Consider the following 18,455-nt stretch of genomic DNA (forward strand, 5'->3'; position numbering starts at 1 on the left):
ATAATTTCAAACTGACAGCGAGTTTGCTGTACTCTCAGCAGATCTCAATCCAATAGAGCACTTTTGGGTTGTGGTGGAATGAGAGATTTCCATCATGGATGTGGATCTGACAAATCTGCAGCCAATCTGAAGCCTAAGGGGGGGGGGGAGTCCAAGTTTCCAACCCAGTACTATCAAAGTGTGCCTAATAAAGTGTCCGGTGAGCGTGTATGTTTCTACATAGTGAGTTCTTTACTTTTTATACTAAAACCTAAACAGGATTCTGACTTAATTTAAATAGTCTCAATGAAATCAAGCAAAAATAGGGCCTAAACCGGCCCATGAAGCATCTCAATCTGACCCTGATATCCTGAAAGTGAAACAACCTCTAAAGTTAAAAGTTGCTGGATTTTGAATCAAGCACTCAATCTAATGTGTTATGTCTGCCTTCCTCCAGTTTAACACAATATTAGCATATTTTAATTCAGTTATTCATAGTATGGCCCTTCGCCTGCTTTATATCAGTAAGTGTTGCCCACCTTTGGTCCATGTTTCACTACTTTGCAAAACAGTTCGTTTATACAAAAAGATGTGCGAACGCTTGTGCAGTGTCACTTTTCATATGTAACGGCGCAGGACTGCGCATGAGCCTGAAAATCATGCCTAGTGTTCCCTGAACTGAATTTACTTCTGAACACATATAGTTTGGTTTCCTGTGGGCGCCCCTGCCTTGCTCTTGGGCCTCCATGTGACGCTCCCTGTGGGATAGTAATGATTTGGAAAGAGTGACATGTTCCAGTATAATTACAGTATTAGCCGCACGGTTACAGTGCGTCGTTGTCCTCGCAGGCTGAGACGCGCGTGTTGGCCGCTGGGAGGCACGCGAGACGCACGGGAGCAAAACGTGTTGGGGCACGCGCATGTGTTGTATCCGCAGTGGTTGAATCCTGCTATCCGCTAGGCGCAAGAAGTCCCCCCCCAGAGAGCGGAGCAGGGGAAGAAAAAAGGTCATGGTTTTCTACTCCGGGAGTCTGTAAAATGTTACGCGCCTCTCTCTGCAGGAAGAAAACTTTTTTACAGGCTCTCTAAGGAAGTTAAAAGAGATGGCAGCCGCTGAACTTTACTCCAAGGTAGGTTTGAATTAGACTATCAGGTATCCAGCTTCTCCACCCAGCTGAATTAGTTAACTTTTATGTAACTGTAAAGTATGCGAATGTCCGCTTTGAGGGTTTTTGAACTATTCATTTATTATAGTTCTTTCAATCTGACGTTTTAAAATGCCTTCTGGCCATCCAGATCCTATCGGTGAATGCTGTGCTGTTTGCTATTCTGTAATTTTCCTGTCAGTGCACTGGTTGAATGGCTCTGATCCGTTTTCCCTTCAGTATGCCCGTGTATGGCTCCCAGATGCAGCAGAAGTGTGGAAGTCAGCAGAGCTTATCAAAGACTACACTCCTGGCGACCTGACGCTGGCTCTGCAGCTTGAGGATGGCACGGTGAGACAATTAAATGCCAACTACTATACAATACAGGATACACACGCAGTTTCACATTGAGGCACTGAAATGGAGATGGATCCTCTGTCAGAGAGCCATGCATGCATTTCTCTGCAGGAACACTGGCAACAAAGCCTCATAAATTTCTATGTGCCCTGAAGGATTATACAGCTGATTGTTTGATGAGTGCACAAAAATTCTCAGGCAAGGCAAACACCTTGGGCCTCTGGTTGAAAACTCTTGCAGAAATCAAGGAGTTCATTTGCTGGCTTCAAAATAGGTGGAAAAACAGGCGAAAACAGTGCAGTTGAAGCATTTTCCTCAGCACTGCTGCTGCCTGCAGCTGTGATGTCGAGTTTGGGCATGCACAGCAGGTATGGAAATAAGGCCAAAGTATTATCATGAGTGAACATGAACAGGCTGAGCACAGTGGCTGCTTGTTAGCTTCATCATTAGTTATGACTGGCACTGCCATGTTTCTTGTTTAACCATCTGTTTTATCTTTTATTTTACTCCTTGCCCTCATAGTATTTTTTTAACCTAAAAGTGGAAGTTACTTTCTTCAGACATTCTCATTCTGCTACCTTTATGTATCTTTCCAGAAAGTGGAGCATAAAATAGACCCCCGTACCAACAACCTGCCGCCACTAAGAAACCCAGATATCCTGGTGGCGGAGAATGACCTCACAGCTCTCAGCTATCTCCATGAGCCAGCAGTGCTACACAACCTCAAAGTGCGCTTCATCGACTCCAAGTTGATTTACACATACTGTGGTAATGAGTGTCATTTCCTTTGACTCACACTATCACTGTCACTGTAGACTTTGGAGCTCTGCTCACTGTGTACTCTGACATAATCTGCACTACGTTATGCTGATGTATGTGCTGCAGCTTGCTTTTAAAGGAACACAGCACCGTAATAGATGGTATACTTTGTATAAATTGAATGAAAAATAATGGACACAGTGGAAACTTATCTTTTACAAAGTTCAAAAAGGTCCCTTTTCAAGTATTTTTTTGTCTTTCAAATCATAGGCACTGTAAAAGATGGATGTAGCCACTGTGATGTCACCCACTGGTTTGTGAAGTTCTGTTATGAATCCTGAAGTTGAATGTTTTTGCCTCGGACTCCTTAACAGGACACAGGAAGCGATTCGCTTGTTCTGCATCTCTTTGCCCCTCCACCACAGTGTTTGATAGTTGGTGTGAGGTGTTTGTGCTGATATGCTGTGTTTGGTTTCTGCCAAATTCGGCGCTGTGCATGATTGTCAAACATCTCCACTTTGGTCTCGTCTGTCCAAAAGTCATTGTTCTTGTGGTTTGTTCAGATGCAGCTTTGCAAACCTAAGCTCTGCTGCCATGTTCTTTCGGACATCACCAAATGCTATGTTTCCTCCTTGGAGACACTCTGTTAGGACTTTACTGCTGCCACCTTCAGTTGCTGCCTGTTTGTGGGTCTTTCTGCTTTCAGTTTTGTCTTCAGTACCTACAAAGCATCCTCTGTTGGGCTGAGATCTGGTGATTGACTTGACCATTGAAGAATATCCCATTTCTTTACCATGAAAAACTCTTGGGTTGGTTTTGCAGTAAGTGTGAAGCGCTGTCTGATCAGTTTGCAGCATTCACCTGAATGTGAGCCGAGAGTATAACCCTGTACACTTCAGAATTCATGCTGCCTCTATCAGCAGTCACATCACCAATAAACACTAGTAACCTAGTAACCATAACATTGCCTCCACCATGTTAAGTCTAATCTGGTCTTCCTGTTGTTGAGTGTAACCGGTGGTTTGTAAACCCTTTGTATTTACATTCAAGAAGAAGTCTCTTGAGCCACCTTGACAATAAGACAGCTACCTCCTCAAGATGCTGGTTAGATGCTGTGAAGTTGTTTTTCTTAACCATGGAAATAATTCTGTCATCCTGCACATTAGTTTCTTCTGTGGTCTTTCAGGTGTTTTGGTGTTGCTGAGCTGACCATTGAATTCATTCTTTTTAATAATGTACCAGATCGTTGATTTTGACTGTTTTTGCTGCCTCTCTGATAGGTTTATTTTGTTTTTCATTCAGACTAATGATGGCCTCCCTCACTTGCAGAGACATCTCTTTGAGCCTCATATTTAAAATTACAGTGAAAAGCTATAAAATTCAACATCGAATCAACTTCTGATATATTGTCTGCTTTATTTTCTATGAAATAACGAGGGGACACGTCTCACCTGGCAATGAAACTGCTTGTCAGTCAATTCCTGTTACTTTAAGACTTTATGCAGCCACAGTGGTTGCCCCCTGGTGGCTGTTAGAAAGAATGCAGGTTTGAGTGTTCGTTTCATTTTTCAGACCTAGAAGTTGCATCCATATTTCATACTATGTGCCAGATATTTTCTTACCATTTAAAAAATTTAAATTATACTTTTAACAATCAGATTACCAGTCTGCTTTTCCAGCTTTTTCACTGTGTTAGAGTTTAAATACAGGGGAAGAAGACTTTTTAGACAATTCATGATGTCTTAATAGAGCCTGAACATTTTTCTCCCTGTGGAATTTAGGAATTGTCCTGGTTGCCATCAATCCATATGAGAGCCTGCCCATCTATGACTCTGGCATCATTAATGCCTACAGTGGGCAAAACATGGGGGATATGGACCCCCACATCTTTGCGGTAGCAGAGGAGGCATACAAACAGATGGCCAGGTGTTGACACCTCAAAGTACATTTCATGTTAAATTTTAAACCAAGTAAAATATTAAATTCCTTTTTTAATATTCTGTCTGTATGTTATCACGCTTTCATGCAGGGATGAAAGAAATCAGTCCATTATAGTGAGTGGCGAGTCCGGGGCTGGCAAAACCGTCTCTGCTAAGTATGCGATGCGTTACTTTGCCACAGTCAGCTCCTCTGGGGAGGCCAGTGTGGAGGAGCGAGTTCTTGCATCCAATCCCATCATGGAGGTAACATTTTGGACCGAAGCCAAAATAAAGACAAAAATAGAAAATAATAAAAGTTACTAAACATCTGCATGTATATTGATATTTTAATTATTTATATTATACACCTATGTGCATACATATATCATTGTTTTCAGTTTTGCACCCCCTTTTTTTGTTGTCGTTTCAACTCATTAACTCTTTCATTTAATTCAATTGCAACTGCAGTGTTAATCAGGGTGTATGTTCCTTTCCTTACCTCTGGACTACATATCCCTGCCTCTTCTGAATTATTTTTATCCCAGATGGTGACGAAATTTGTCCTCTCCTCTGGTTTTAAGCACTGGAACTTGAAACAGTCTATAGTGCAACAACAATTAATTTAGAAATACCCTTTCACTGTTGGTACGAGCACTGCTGTCACAGTAGAAATAACATCGAGCGGGGTGGGTTGATCCTGGACCTGACTTGCTTTGATGCATGCATGGCTTTTGGGTATGCCACTAAGCACTACGAGGCTGACTGAGCATAACAACTGCAGTTAGCTAAATAAAAGAATGAACAGGACTCAGAGCAGCAGATCGTCCTGTTTTACAAGACCCTCAAAGAAAATCCTACAAACTGCTATCCTCACAGATCACACCCTGGCCTTAATGTTTATGTTTTCTCTTGAGTTTACACTCTGTCAAAGCACTTATAGAGGACCTATATTATTATTGTTCTCATCATTATTATTATTATTTAGGCCCTTGGGAATGCCAAGACAACAAGGAATGACAACAGCAGCCGCTTTGGGAAATACATAGAGATTGGATTTGACACGAAGCATTGTATAACTGGGGCTAACATGAGAACCTACTTACTGGAAAAGTCTCGAGTTGTGTTTCAGGTAAATGTCATTTATATGTATTTTACTTGCATGTCTTTAGAGGCCCTCTTCTATCTTTCTACGTGTTTCTCCTGACAGTGAATTGATTTGAAGCACTGTTGTGTTTGTGCAACGATTAACATGCATATTGAAAACATGTAGCAGTGTAGTAGTAAACAAACGTAACACACTGTTTGAGCTGCCTGGGAAAGATTTTTGTGTTTTTTTTTTATTTTTTTAGCAGCACTGGTATTTTCTTTGTGGCAGGTTTTCCTGGTTAAAGTGTTACATCTGTTTCCACTGCTTTAGGCCCACGGAGAAAGGAACTACCACATATTCTACCAGCTGTGTGCCTCTTCACATTTACCAGAGTTCAAAGCCTTCAGGTTAGGTATGCCATTCTCTAAAATAGTAGTTTTCCTTTTAGTGTGAAAAAAATATTGCCATTGCAGATGTCTCTATTAATAACACAGTATTCTCTTTCTTTAATGAGGTAAGGTTGTGCAGATGACTTCCACTGCACTAACCAGGGTCAGAGCCCAGTCATACATGGAGTGAATGATGCCAAAGAGATGTGCAATACAAGGAGGTCTTTCTCCCTGTTAGGTGAGCGATAACTGTGTTTCAATAAAGTTTACACGTACATGTTCCTGATGGAGTGATCTGAGTATTGCTATGAAAGAGTGAAAATTTACAGAAAGTATTACTGGATGGCCATAAGTTGTTTGACTCATGCACAGTAAAATAGTATAGCTGTCCAGTTTCACAAACACAAACAAATGCGAACGTTGTTAGGACATACTTGTACTACTTTACAGAACCTCCAGATCCCCTCACTGTCAGGGTCAAGGATTCAGGCTTTACCTCAAATATGTCACCTGTGCGTGGTTTTGTTTTTGGACTGTCTCACATGATTGATCCTCATTTATTGTTTCACTTGCAGGAATTGGAGAAAGTGATCAAATGAAAATTTACCAAATTCTGTCAGCTATTCTCCATCTTAGCAATGTGGAGGTGAAAGATCAGTCAGCAGACAGATGCAGCATAAAGGTAAACGTTATTTGCCCCAGGACACACACGCATGAATGCTGCTTTGAGGATGTGTCGGTCTTTATCATATCAATGTTGTTCATGTGTTTCCAGCAGGATGATGTCCACCTGATGGTTTTCTGTGACCTGATGGGGGTCCCTTACGAAGAAATGGCCCATTGGTTATGTCACCGGAAACTGAAGACGACCCTGGAAACCTATGTTAAATCTGTTTCCCAAATGAATGCCGTCTATGGTCGAGATGCTCTAGCCAAACACATTTATGCCAGGCTCTTCAGCTGGGTTGTGGGCAGTATCAACAATGCATTAAAATCCACAGTGAAGCAACACTCATTCATTGGTGTGCTCGACATTTATGGGTGTGTTTTTGAACACTCTTTGCTGTTCTGCAGGACACCGGATATGCTACTTTGAATTTAAACTTGTTTTTTTGTCCTTCAGGTTTGAAACTTTCGATGTCAACAGCTTCGAACAGTTCTGCATCAACTATGCAAATGAAAAGCTTCAGCAACAGTTCAACCTGGTACGTGTCCTTTTCTCCTCAATATGTTGTTTTTACAATTTATTTATTTTAAACCATAATGACAAGAACAGAAAACAAACTCATAATCCTATAATGTTATTTTTTGGTCAGAACAGTACTTGTAAATAATTTTTAGCTCCCACTCTTTCCAGCATGTCTTCAAACTGGAGCAAGAGGAATACATGAAGGAGGAAATTCCTTGGACATTGATTGACTTCTATGACAACCAGCCTTGCATTAATCTCATTGAGGCCAAACTGGGCGTCCTGGACCTTCTAGATGAGGAGTGTAAGGTAAAATACCTTTTTCCTGTTTTACCCCCCCCCCCCCCCCCCCCCCCCCCCCCCACCAGAAGTCCGTCCAGCTGCTTTTCAGACTCTCCACTGTGCTCGGAGGTTATGAGTAATGCCGTGACTAACTGATGTGTCACCTCTTCCTCTTTCCACAGATGCCCAAAGGCTCTGACGACACATGGGCACAGAAACTGTACAACACCCTCCTGAAGCAGAATGCTCACTTTGAAAAACCGAGGTTATCAAATAGAGCTTTCATCATCCACCACTTTGCTGACAAGGTGAAATGTAGCTAATGTGTCATTGCTTCAGCATAAAATGTTTGGGATCTTTCTGTGATGACTCATTATCTGGATAGGTTTTCTCCAGATCTCTCAAGTGAACTTTAAAATGCTTGTGGGTGCAAATGTGTGCACATGTGACTTGATAGACTAGTGACTACTCCAGGGTATAACTCACACTTTTGCCCAATGGGTGCTGGGATCAGCTCCAGCTCTCCGTACTCTGAACAGAACAAGCAGTGTGGAATGGATGACTCATATTTACTAAGCAAGAGTTAAAAACTGTCAAGTTATAATTACCTTGTCTACAAAGTCAGAATCCATGCCTGAACCACAAATATTTGATGATTTTGTTTATTGGAACCATACTAATCAGTCTGCTTCAGCTTCTGGGTGAATATGACCTTTGCGCTTTGCGTTTTTGCTCTTTTATATTGAGTCAAAGAACACAGTCTGACCTGGTCCTTTGTGCCTAGGTGGAGTATCAGTGTGTGGGCTTCCTGGAGAAAAACAAGGACACAGTCAATGAGGAACAGATAAATGTGCTGAAAATGAGCAAGGTGAACTTACGTACTTTCTGTTGTTTATTATTTTCTCACTTCTGCTCATATCCATGTTTTGTGGAGGCAAGTGTAAAAATATATTCAGTAGAGTTTAATTACAGCATCACTTTGCCAAGAGCAAATGTGGTAAGTTTATGGGCACACACCCTTGAATTGTTCAAGCACAACTATTGAAGGAAGTACACTCACTCATTTGTATTGAAAATGCTGCCATCTGCTGTTCAGTGACTGCTTTTATTGTTTTGTTCTCTTAAAAATGGCCATTTCAGTTTGATCTGCTGCTGAAGCTATTTGAGGATGATGAGAAGGAAGAAAGTTCTTCTAACAAACTTACAAGCAGCATTGGACGGGCTTTATCAGCTAAGAAGGATACTAAGAAGACTGTTGGACTGCAGGTGTGAACATCACTCATAAGTAACTCTTTTGGAGGGTGTTTTTAGGCTTTACTTTGATAACAGTAGAGAGCAGACAGGAAAGTAGAGAGAAAGTGAGGGAGGCATGCAGGAAATGGTCTGGGGTGGAACCCAGGCTTTAGTTATAGTGGCACCCAAGTAACTTTGATATTTCCACCACATTAGACAGGTTACTTTACTACAAATACATAGGGGTCCAAATCAATAGTGAGCTTACCTGACACACACATGTTGTGTTTGTGCAAGAGGACATCAGTGTCCATTTTCTCTGAAGATTCTGACATTTTGGTGTCTGCAAGAATATTACATTTTTTTCTATATAGTGTTACTAATGAGTTCATCTCATGGCAACCATTAAGTGTTAAAGCTCAAAATTTTCATCTGGTTAAAACAAGGAAATCCTGACCCTTATGGGAGCAAGCTAAAAGTATTCACTTAGCAAGGATTAATTCTTGTTTTTTTTCCCTTCAGTTTCGACAGTCCCTAAATTTGCTTATGGAAACACTGAATGCTACAACTCCTCACTATGTGCGCTGCATCAAACCAAATGACCATAAAGCTCCATTCACGTAAGGCAGAATTTTTCTTTTTTTTCACTTTTATTTTTTACATGATTATCTTCAACAAGAACAGACAAAAAGCTGAACATTTCTTTCTGTTATTTTGAATAAAGCTTGGACCCTGTGAGGGCTGTACAGCAGCTTCGAGCATGTGGCATCCTCGAAACAATCCGGATCTCAGCAGCAGGCTTCCCATCAAGGTAGCATATCAGCAACAGCTTCTGGTACAGAACAAAGGGCCACGAGAAGTTGTGAAAACAAATATATATTTTTTCTAATAGATAATCCTAAAATTAGGACAAAAAGTAAGGAAATTTGTGTTTTGGTGATTATTTCTTTGTTGCAACAATGCTTCCAAGCAATAAATGTTATACCGTTGGAAAGCCTGTTTATTTAACCTTAAATGGTGCGACATCTATAAGGAAAATACATTTGTGGGTTGAGCATCAGAGTTGAGTATGTGGGTTGCTCCCGTGACAAACTAAAACTAAAAAAAGTCTGAAGAAATGAGGCATATTGGCAATATAACAATTTATTCATTTAACAAACAGGGGCCTCAGTAGCATGTGGAGGAACCATACTCAGCCCCAACAGCGCAGCTCCTCCTCCTCATGCTGGTCACCAGCTTGGTCACACACTGCTGTGGGATGGCAGCATTTGTTGCAAGTCAGCCAATGCAGTTGTGTTGGTCACTCTGGCATGAACAGCACGCCCAAGCTGATCCCACAAGTGTTCAGTGGGGTTGAGGTAAGGACTGCAAGCCGGCACTCCATCCTCTCCACTCCCAAATTCTGGAGGTAGTCTCTGATACACCCCGCTCTGTGGGGGCGAACGTTGCCATCTTGGTGGATAGAGTTCGGTGTCAGACTGCAGATATGTGGAATTGACACTGGTTGCCTACACTCATCTCTCTGCATTGAACTTGCCTCCAATAATGACAAACCTGTCTGTCAGCATCTGGGGTACCAGAAGCTCAGAACAAGAGTCAAAAGCAGAATAAGCTGTTTGTCATTGGCAGAGAAGATTTGGTAAGTTTTTCATGGGGCATCCCACATACTCAACTCTGCTGCTCAACCCACAAATGCATTTTCCTTACAGATGTGGCACCATTTAAGGGGAAATAAACAGGCTTTCCTGCCATATTTATTTATAAGATTTATTGCCAAGAAGCATTGTTACAACAAGGAAATAATCGAGCAAACAGAAATTTCCTTGCTTTCTGTGCTAAGTTTATATAAATTATAGATACAACTCATCTTATACAATTTTTTCTTATGATCTGATTATTGCAGATGGACCTATCAGGAATTCTTTAGTCGTTATCGAGTTCTCATGAAGCAAAAGGACTTGCTTCCTGACAGAAAACAGGCCTGCAAAAATCTCCTGGAAAAACTTATAAAGGTATGGTTGAGTTTTATAAAACCAGCTTTCACAAACTCACTTAAATATGATGTATTAGAGTACCAGTGGTACTGTACATATAATACTGTGTTTTGTATTTTGTTTTAGGACCATGGGAAGTACCAATTCGGCAAAAGCAAGATCTTCTTCAGAGCCGGCCAGGTAGCTTTCTTGGAGAAGCTGCGTTCAGACAAACTGCGTATGGCTTGTGTCTGCATCCAGAAGACTATTCGCTGCTGGCTGGCCCGCAAAAAGTATCTGAGGATGAGGGAGTCTGCCATCACTATACAGAAACATGTACGGGGTCACCAGGCACGCTGGTGAGTGGGGATGTTGGACAAGAGCATGCATTTAAGTTTAGAAGCCTTAGGGATATTTTAGACATATTTCTTAAAATGTTTTTTTCTGTCAGTTATGCCAAGTTTCTGCGGCAAACCAGAGCAGCTGTTATCATTCAGCGCAATGTGCGAATGTGGACGAGAAGGAGACGCTACCTGCAGCAGCGTTCTGCAGCTGTCACTGTTCAGTGCTTCTGGAGGGCCTGCATGGCAAGAAAGCAGTACTATAAGGTAACATCATGCTGACCTTTAGAAGTTTACTGTATCCTATTTATATAAGTGAGCATATGGCAACAAACTAAATGGGGGTCATAAAGGACATAAAGTTAAAGCCTTTTTACTGTTATGTATTCTTTTTTCCCCCCAGGTAACCTTTAAAACTGATTTTAATTGCTATTTTTACTAGTGATCATCATCATCAACTGGCACATTTTTTGGGCTTTAAAAAAATGACAAAAAATGAAAAAGCCTTTCTGAGAATCACCACTTAGAAGTTTCACAGTCTTAGTTGTAGCTGCGTTTCTTTGTATTTGTGATATTTTTCATTGAATTCAGGGTGACTTTGTAGTGACTTGCTGATGGCCTGTCTTCACTGCCATTCAGTGTAAGCCAGACTTTTAGAAATGTGTCTGCCTTACAGTATTGACTTTTGAAAACCAGAGCCAATCAAATTTGCGGACACTTGGCTCAATATGTGGATAGAATACATAAAGAAAAATTCTGTAGGTAAAATATTTAATTAATGACTTACTGCCATGTTTGGAACTGATATTGTCTGGGATCATGCATATAATAAATTTTTTAGACTATAAGTACTTTCTATGCATAAGTAAGGGTATTATCAACTTTTTTTTTTTAATGAGGCTGTTATTATTCTTTCACTTTTAAAAATTACATTATGAACTTCTCTGTTTTTACAGCTGATGTATGAGCAAAAGGCACTGATTGTTCAGAAGTGGGTGAAAGGCTGGCTGGCCAGACAGCATTGCAAGCGCATCCTGGCAGCCGTTATCCTGCTGCAGAGTTGTGTGCGTCGCATGAGGGCCAAGAAGGAATTAAAGAAGTTGAAAGTGGAAGCGCGCTCTGTGGAGCACTTCAAGAAGCTCAACATTGGCATGGAGAACAAGATCATGCAGTTGCAGCACAAGATAAACGAGCAGGTGGGTATTGTGTGAGTATCGAGGTCTAGATTTGTATGAGGTAAGTATTTGTTTAGTCTGGATTCTACCACAAGAAAAAAGAAACTGTTGGAGACACACTGGGTTATTGCGTGTTGTCGTATCACATGAACAGCATGTGTTTGCCCCCCCCCCCCGCAGCATAAGGAAAACAGAGAACTCAGTGAGAAGCTGACTGTTGTGGAGAAGGCTCAGGCTATGGAGAGAGAGAGACAGAACAGTGAGGTAGAAAACCTGCGTAGATCAGAGCAAGAGGCCAGAGTCAAAGCAGAGAGCCTTCCCTCACTCCTGGAGCAGCTCTCCTTCCTCCAGCATGAGTTGGAAAACACCCGCAGAGAGAAAGAAGACCTGGAAGAGCAGACGAAGGTCTACAAGGAGCAGACACAGCAGGTAGTCCTTTATCACAGTCTAAGTTTGCCTAAAAATTATGTATTTGGTGGCATTTCACTTAAAAAAAGAGCTGAATGTAACTCTAAAAGTTGCCTTATAAATTTGTCATTTGTCCAAAGTCAAACAGAAATAATCTCTCATAATTATTTCCCCTCTCACAATCAGGTGGTAGACGACCTTAACTTGAAGAACAGCTTGTTGAAAAATGACATGGATGAACTGAACAAGCAAATCATTGAACAAGCGCAACAGCTGACAGGTACTGAACAGTTGCCATCAAACCTTCACTATCCTCTGATAATTCCAAAATGTTGAAAAAAATACACGAAGAAATTTGTTTTCACCCAGAGATTAAAACCAACACTGAGGACACCAAACAGCTGGAGAAGGACTTGACTGAGGAACGTTCTCGATACCAAAGTCTGCTGAGTGAGCACCTGCATCTGGAGGAGAGGCACAGAGACCTGAAGGAACAGATGGATCTCAGCGTTGTGAGGAACTTTACTTAGTATTCAAACATAAATTTGGAATTTCAAGCTCAGTTTACGAACCACGACAAGGTTTTGACTTAGAGAGCACACTGAAGATGTGATTATCATTATGGAAAATGTTTCTTCTTAACCACTTATTCCCTCTGTGAAATGCTTTCTTTTTCATTTTCAACTAGACTTCAAGCAAATCTAGTCTGAAGAAGACAGACTCCAACTACAGCAGTAACTCATCTGAGTTTAGTCAGAGCTTAGGCTCTACTGAGGGTGACGACAGCTCTCTAAAAACAGAGGTAATGTATGAAATATTCACCATCTGTCAGCTTTAAGGTGGCTGTGAAGCATTTTGTATTGACAAAGAAGAGTAACTGGGATGTGTTAAAGGCAACACAATTTCACGAGGCAATGGTTAGCACCGTCACATCACAAGAAGACGTTTCTGAGTGGAGTTTGCATGTCGTCCCTGTGCCTGTTTCCTCTGGGCGCTGAAGATTTCTTTCTGGCCATGTCTGTGTTATAATCCTATTAGTGCAGCATTCTAGGTAGATTCTAAAGAGATCAACCGCTGCTTGCTGTGTTTTGATAGGATGAGACCCAGACTGCAGTGGACCTGCCAGTCCTGCTGAAGCTCCAGAGGAGAGTGAAAGACCTGGAGCAGGAGAAGCAATCGCTATGGCAACAGCTGGATAAAAGAGAGGAAGACCAGCAAGAAAAGGCAAAAGTATGAAATGCCTTTATTCTTACTACAAACATGGAAACTTACAAAATATGTGTAAAGAATTTTTAAGCTTTTTTGGCGATTTTAGCTGCATGTTTGTTTACTTTGTGTAAATTTTTTTTTTCTAAAAAAGGAGGTGGAGGAACAGAGGACAGTTGGCAGAGCAGAACTGGACCTGGAAACACTGAAGGTGTGGCTTAATGTACTAATGTCAACAGACATCAAACAGTCATTACATCTTACCACAATAACAACAACCTGTTTTTGTACTGAAATGAAATTTTCATGTCTTTTTAAAAATGTGTTAATGTAGCGGCAAGAACTGGAGTCTGAGAACAAGAAACTGAAGCAGGATCTAAATGAGCTGCGAAGGTCTCTGACTAATGAGAACAGTGATTTAGTGCCCCCCGCCCCTGGTTCTCAGCCCTACAAAGTCCTGCTGGAGCAACTCAGTTCTTCCACCGAGGAGCTGCAGATGAGGAAAGAGGAAGTGCTGCTCCTCCGATCGCATTTGGTCCGCCAAGAGGCTCTTAAACACAAGGTGAAAAATTAAATGACATTTTTATTAGTCCCATTTAAAGAAATGGAAATATACTGATTCAGAATATATAGTATTTTGATTAAAATGTACATATTGCAGTAATTGGATGGATATAATATTTTAATAGAAATGACATATCCTGTATGATCTGACCTGCAGGACTCTGTGCTGGGAGAGGGTGTGAAATTAGATCTGCGTGAGATTCCTTCATATCAAGATGTTGACAAGTAAGACTACCTGGCTTTCTGTTCTTGAAAAGTTTTGAATGTAGTGAATTCACTCGTAAATTAGTTTTTTCCTGCCTGCTGGAGGTGGTGATGTGAGTAATAATTTGTGATATCTGGATTGTGCACACAGAAGGCTGGTGAGTATTTTTTTTTTTGCTGAATCACTGTTACTACTGAAACCTTGAGTGTGTCAAGTAAAGATTATTCATTTTTAATAATTCAGGTCACTTTTATTGGTTTATCCATTTCTCTATTCTATGCTACTTGTGTGCATCACAATCTGCTTAATTTAGATAATTACATAATTAGAAATTATTCTTGCATACTTCTTGAAAGTACCAGCAAAGTGTTATATAATCATAACATTTTCCAGGCCATATCATCCCTACTGCTTTTCCATCATACTTTCATACTTTGATTTATCAAATGTCATTCTGTTTGCAATTACAATGTTTTAAAAAGTCTTAAATTTAACTTTCATATTGTGATGCTCCAACTACTCAGATTCACTGATATCCACACACTGAATGAAGATGGGGAGCTGTGGCTGGCTTATGAAGGCTTGAAAGAGACCAATAGGTAATGGAGTAATATTTATCACTTATCAAAGCATGTTCATGCTCAGCGGCACTGAACGCTATCCCTCCATCCTTCAGGCTTCTGGAGTACCAGATGCACGAGCAGGAGCGTCTTCACAATGAGAAGCACACGAAGTTGGTGGAGGAGATGAACAAGCTGAAGGACGAAAAGGAGCAGCAGCAGAAATTGTTGGCTCAGACCCTCCTCTTGCCTGAAGATGCCAGAATTGAAGCAAGCTTGAAGCTGGAGATTACACGGCTGACCAGAGAGAACCTGGTGGGTTCATCTTTAAGATCTATCACTCTGCCTTTTAGCTTTTACTGGCATGGCAGTAATAAAATACAAGCACTGTGTTATTCTCACAGTGCAGAGGTCTCAACATAATCAGATTTATATGCATTACTGGGCCTGCATATAGCTGTTAAAATGTTTTTGAATTTCATAGTTTGAATAACGAACATCTCTCTGCCACGTATGAGCCTCACAATAATCAGTTTTTATGACATAACTTTAGGAACTCCTGGAACAGCAAGAAAAACAAGACAAAACCATAAGAAAGCTGAAAAAACAGCTTAAACTTTACATGAAAAAGGTTGAAGATTTTGAAGGTAATGAGAAGAATTGAGTTTTTGCATATATTTACATTTATTTTTAAGACCATATTAGCATTAATCCTGTCATTGCTTATATAATGTCATTGGTGTGTTTAGCGAGCACTCAGCAAAAGAACGAGGGCTCAGTGGCGAACGCTCCTGTCAGACCAGTGAACATCACCCGCAAGGAGAAGGAGTACCAGGGCATGCTGGAGTACAAGCAGGGTGACGAGAGCCGCTTGCTAAAGAATCTGGTCGTAGGTGGGCCGAACTTAGGTTCAAGAAAATAATAAAATCACACGCATAGAGTAGTTGAGATTTTTTTTTTTTGTAATGAAATGGTGTAATCTTCTCAGATCTGAAGCCTCGTGGCGTTGCAGTCAGCTTCACTCCAGGCCTTCCTGCCTACATCATCTTCATGTGCGTACGATATGCAGACAGCGTGAATGACGATCAGAGAGTTAGCACTCTGCTAAATTCAGCCATCAGCAGCATCAAGGGGGTCATCAAGGTGCGGTGTATAACTGTAAGCCCTATGATTAAACTGTTTTTTTTTTTTTAATTTTGATTTAATTGTGGTAATCTTTCTATAGAGGAGAGGAAATGATTTTGAAGTAGTGTCTTTCTGGCTGGCCAACACCTGCCGGTTAATGCACTGTCTGAAGCAGTACAGTGGAGATGAGGTAAGCTCGAGAAAGTTTTGATACCAGTGCTATGTTTACAGCTGTACAAAGAACTTAATTAATCCTGGATTTCTGTGCAATGCCTGTGTACTGCAGGTCTTTATGGTGCACAACACTGCTAAGCAGAATGAGCACTGCTTGATCAATTTCGAACTGTCAGAGTACCAGCAGGTTTTTGGTGATCTGGCCATTCAAATTTACCGTCAGCTCATCAAATGTATGGAGGACAGTCTGCAGCCCCTCATAGGTGAAGAAACGTAATTTAATGACACTTAATCAAAATGTGATGTTAGTTATTAAGTCTGACCCCTCCTTCAATCCCTGCCTTGTGTAGTGGCAAGCATGCTGGAGCACGAGACAATACAGGGTGTTTTAGGATCCAAACCAACAGGTCTGAGGAAGAGGAGCACCAGTTTCTCACAGGGCGGGGCCGTTACAATAGAGGTCCTCCTGCAGCGTCTTGGCCTCTTCCACACCACCATGAGTCAGCATGGGATGGACTCAGACCTCATTAAACAGGTGGTCAAGCAGCAGTTTTACATCATCTGTGCGGTCACACTCAACCACCTGCTGCTGCGGAAGGACATGTGCTCCTGGGGTAAAGGCCTGCAGATCAGGTACAACCAAACGCACAAACAAATCTAGAAATCAGGGACCCAGCTTTATTTTAAAGCAGAATAATGATAGCAGGGCTTAATTGGACAGTACATACTTAATCTCTAAGTGTTTCTCTGATGCTTTCCTGGGCTCAGGTATAATGTATGGCAGCTGGAGGAATGGCTGGCTGAGAGAGAGCTGGCAGACTGCGGTGCGAAAGCGACTCTGGAGCCTCTCATACAGGCCGCACAACTTCTACAGATCAAGAAAAAGACAGAAGCAGATGCCCGAGCTATCTGCGACATGTGCACTGCCCTCACCACAGCGCAGGTTGACCATCAGTAAAGGCTCGGCTTAGGTTAATCTGTAAATGTTTTATTCTGCTCGTGCTCTGATTGCTGTTTTTTTTTTTTTTTTTAACAGATTGTAAAAGTATTGACCTTGTACACACCAGTGATTGAGTTTGAAGAGAGAGTGTCACCCACATTCATCACAACTATTAAAGTGAGTAAAGATTTGTCATATTTTATTATCAGTTTAATGTTAAATATGGCTGCAACTTTTATTTCTTTATTTTTTGCATTTCAGAACCTTTTGAAAGACAGAGGTCAGTCATCCACTTTAATGTTGGACGCCAAGAAAATCTTCTCTGTCACCCTCCCATTCACACCCTCCTCTGTGGCTCTGGACACCATTCAGATCCCCGCTAGTCTCAATCTGGGCTTCCTCACTCACATCTAGACCTGCAACATCTGATAGGAATAGCTTTACAGTCAGCTTTTATTGGACTCCATATACCAAAGAGAGGCTGTGTACATGATATCAGTTAGCTTTTAGTATAAAGAGCAAATGCTATTTGACCACTGAATGTACAAAATAGGTCTCTTAAAGGTTGTCTCTTGCCAAACTTGTGGTCACTCTTGCGTTGCTAACTGTTGTGTGAACACACTGGCTCGTTCTTGCATTCATGGTTAGAATTTTTCCTCTACCGAAGTAAGAAAATGTCACAGTTCACAAGTCAACACTGGCAAATGATATTTCTGATTATATAAATTCAAACATAAAAATGGACTTAAAATTTTTAATGTATAAAATTTAGGAGTACTCTGTTATCTCTATCTTTTTTTTAAACAGCTGTTAGAATTATGGTCTGTTTCGGTGCATCAAGGCAAGAGGAAGAAAGATTTAGTCTTAATGTTGTTGGTTAAATTAAAAGCTGTTCAGTAAGATGCTTTGATGTGCTTAAAATGCTGCACAGTGTTTAACTACCTCATGAACTATCTCAAGCTTGTTTAAGTTTCAGAACAATCTATTTTAGTTACAGTTGATATTTCCATTGACACTGTAATGCTTACAGTTCTCTTTGTAATAAGGTATAAACCTGTATTTAACTCTAAAACATCCTCCATTAAAGAAACAGGGATCTGCACAGGTGCTTGGGAGAAGAGTTGTAGACTGGAGAGTTAAATTGGAGTTGAATTAGAGGAAGTAAAACAGCTAAAGTCAGTCTTATTTAGAAATGCAGATGTTCTGGACTGATGTTGCCTTTTAGCTGACATTGCTGTGCAGCTACAGCATGTTGTCTCCTTTTCACAAGCGATGTGAATTTGCTAAAGTTTAACAGAGGAAATGACCTAAAAATTCATAAATAATTAACCTGGTGTGCTTCCTTGTCTCCTTCTCTTTCTGGTTTACTCCCCCCTTTGATACAAATGTTACCGGGTTTTGGAGAGGGGGAATTATTGCTTAACTGTTTGCGTGCTGAAATGTTC

General features: G+C 40.9%; 1 protein-coding gene across 1 annotated transcript; it reads left to right on the forward strand.

Annotated features, from left to right (window-relative positions):
• Positions 1–968: 968 nt before the first annotated feature.
• On the forward strand, positions 969–18,338 carry LOC115781470 (unconventional myosin-Va-like). Its single transcript, XM_030731124.1, has 40 exons — positions 969–1,109; positions 1,365–1,475; positions 2,078–2,249; positions 4,022–4,166; positions 4,270–4,423; positions 5,145–5,288; positions 5,577–5,658; positions 5,766–5,873; positions 6,211–6,317; positions 6,411–6,676; positions 6,759–6,840; positions 6,993–7,133; positions 7,289–7,414; positions 7,891–7,974; positions 8,247–8,372; positions 8,862–8,959; positions 9,064–9,150; positions 10,243–10,351; positions 10,460–10,671; positions 10,764–10,920; positions 11,610–11,849; positions 12,009–12,257; positions 12,423–12,516; positions 12,606–12,748; positions 12,925–13,038; positions 13,332–13,466; positions 13,597–13,653; positions 13,777–14,004; positions 14,164–14,231; positions 14,736–14,810; positions 14,888–15,086; positions 15,325–15,418; positions 15,521–15,664; positions 15,760–15,914; positions 15,997–16,086; positions 16,183–16,333; positions 16,421–16,703; positions 16,839–17,013; positions 17,107–17,187; positions 17,272–18,338. The coding sequence occupies exons 1-40, from the start codon at positions 1,083–1,085 to the stop codon at positions 17,422–17,424; spliced, it is 5,466 nt and encodes a 1,821-aa protein (XP_030586984.1). The 5' UTR covers positions 969–1,082; the 3' UTR covers positions 17,425–18,338.
• Positions 18,339–18,455: the final 117 nt, after the last annotated feature.

Source organism: Archocentrus centrarchus, chromosome 6 (genome assembly GCF_007364275.1).
Source record: "Archocentrus centrarchus isolate MPI-CPG fArcCen1 chromosome 6, fArcCen1, whole genome shotgun sequence".
Classification (NCBI taxonomy): domain Eukaryota; kingdom Metazoa; phylum Chordata; class Actinopteri; order Cichliformes; family Cichlidae; genus Archocentrus; species Archocentrus centrarchus.

Excerpts from the sequence above, each read along its gene's own strand:
- LOC115781470 (XM_030731124.1), top strand. The coding sequence starts at position 1,083 with ATGGCAGCCGCTGAACTTTACTCCAAG. Across the intron at positions 5,289-5,576 it reads AGTCTCGAGTTGTGTTTCAG|GCCCACGGAGAAAGGAACTA; the intron begins GTAAATGTCATT and ends CCACTGCTTTAG. Across the intron at positions 7,415-7,890 it reads TCCACCACTTTGCTGACAAG|GTGGAGTATCAGTGTGTGGG; the intron begins GTGAAATGTAGC and ends CTTTGTGCCTAG.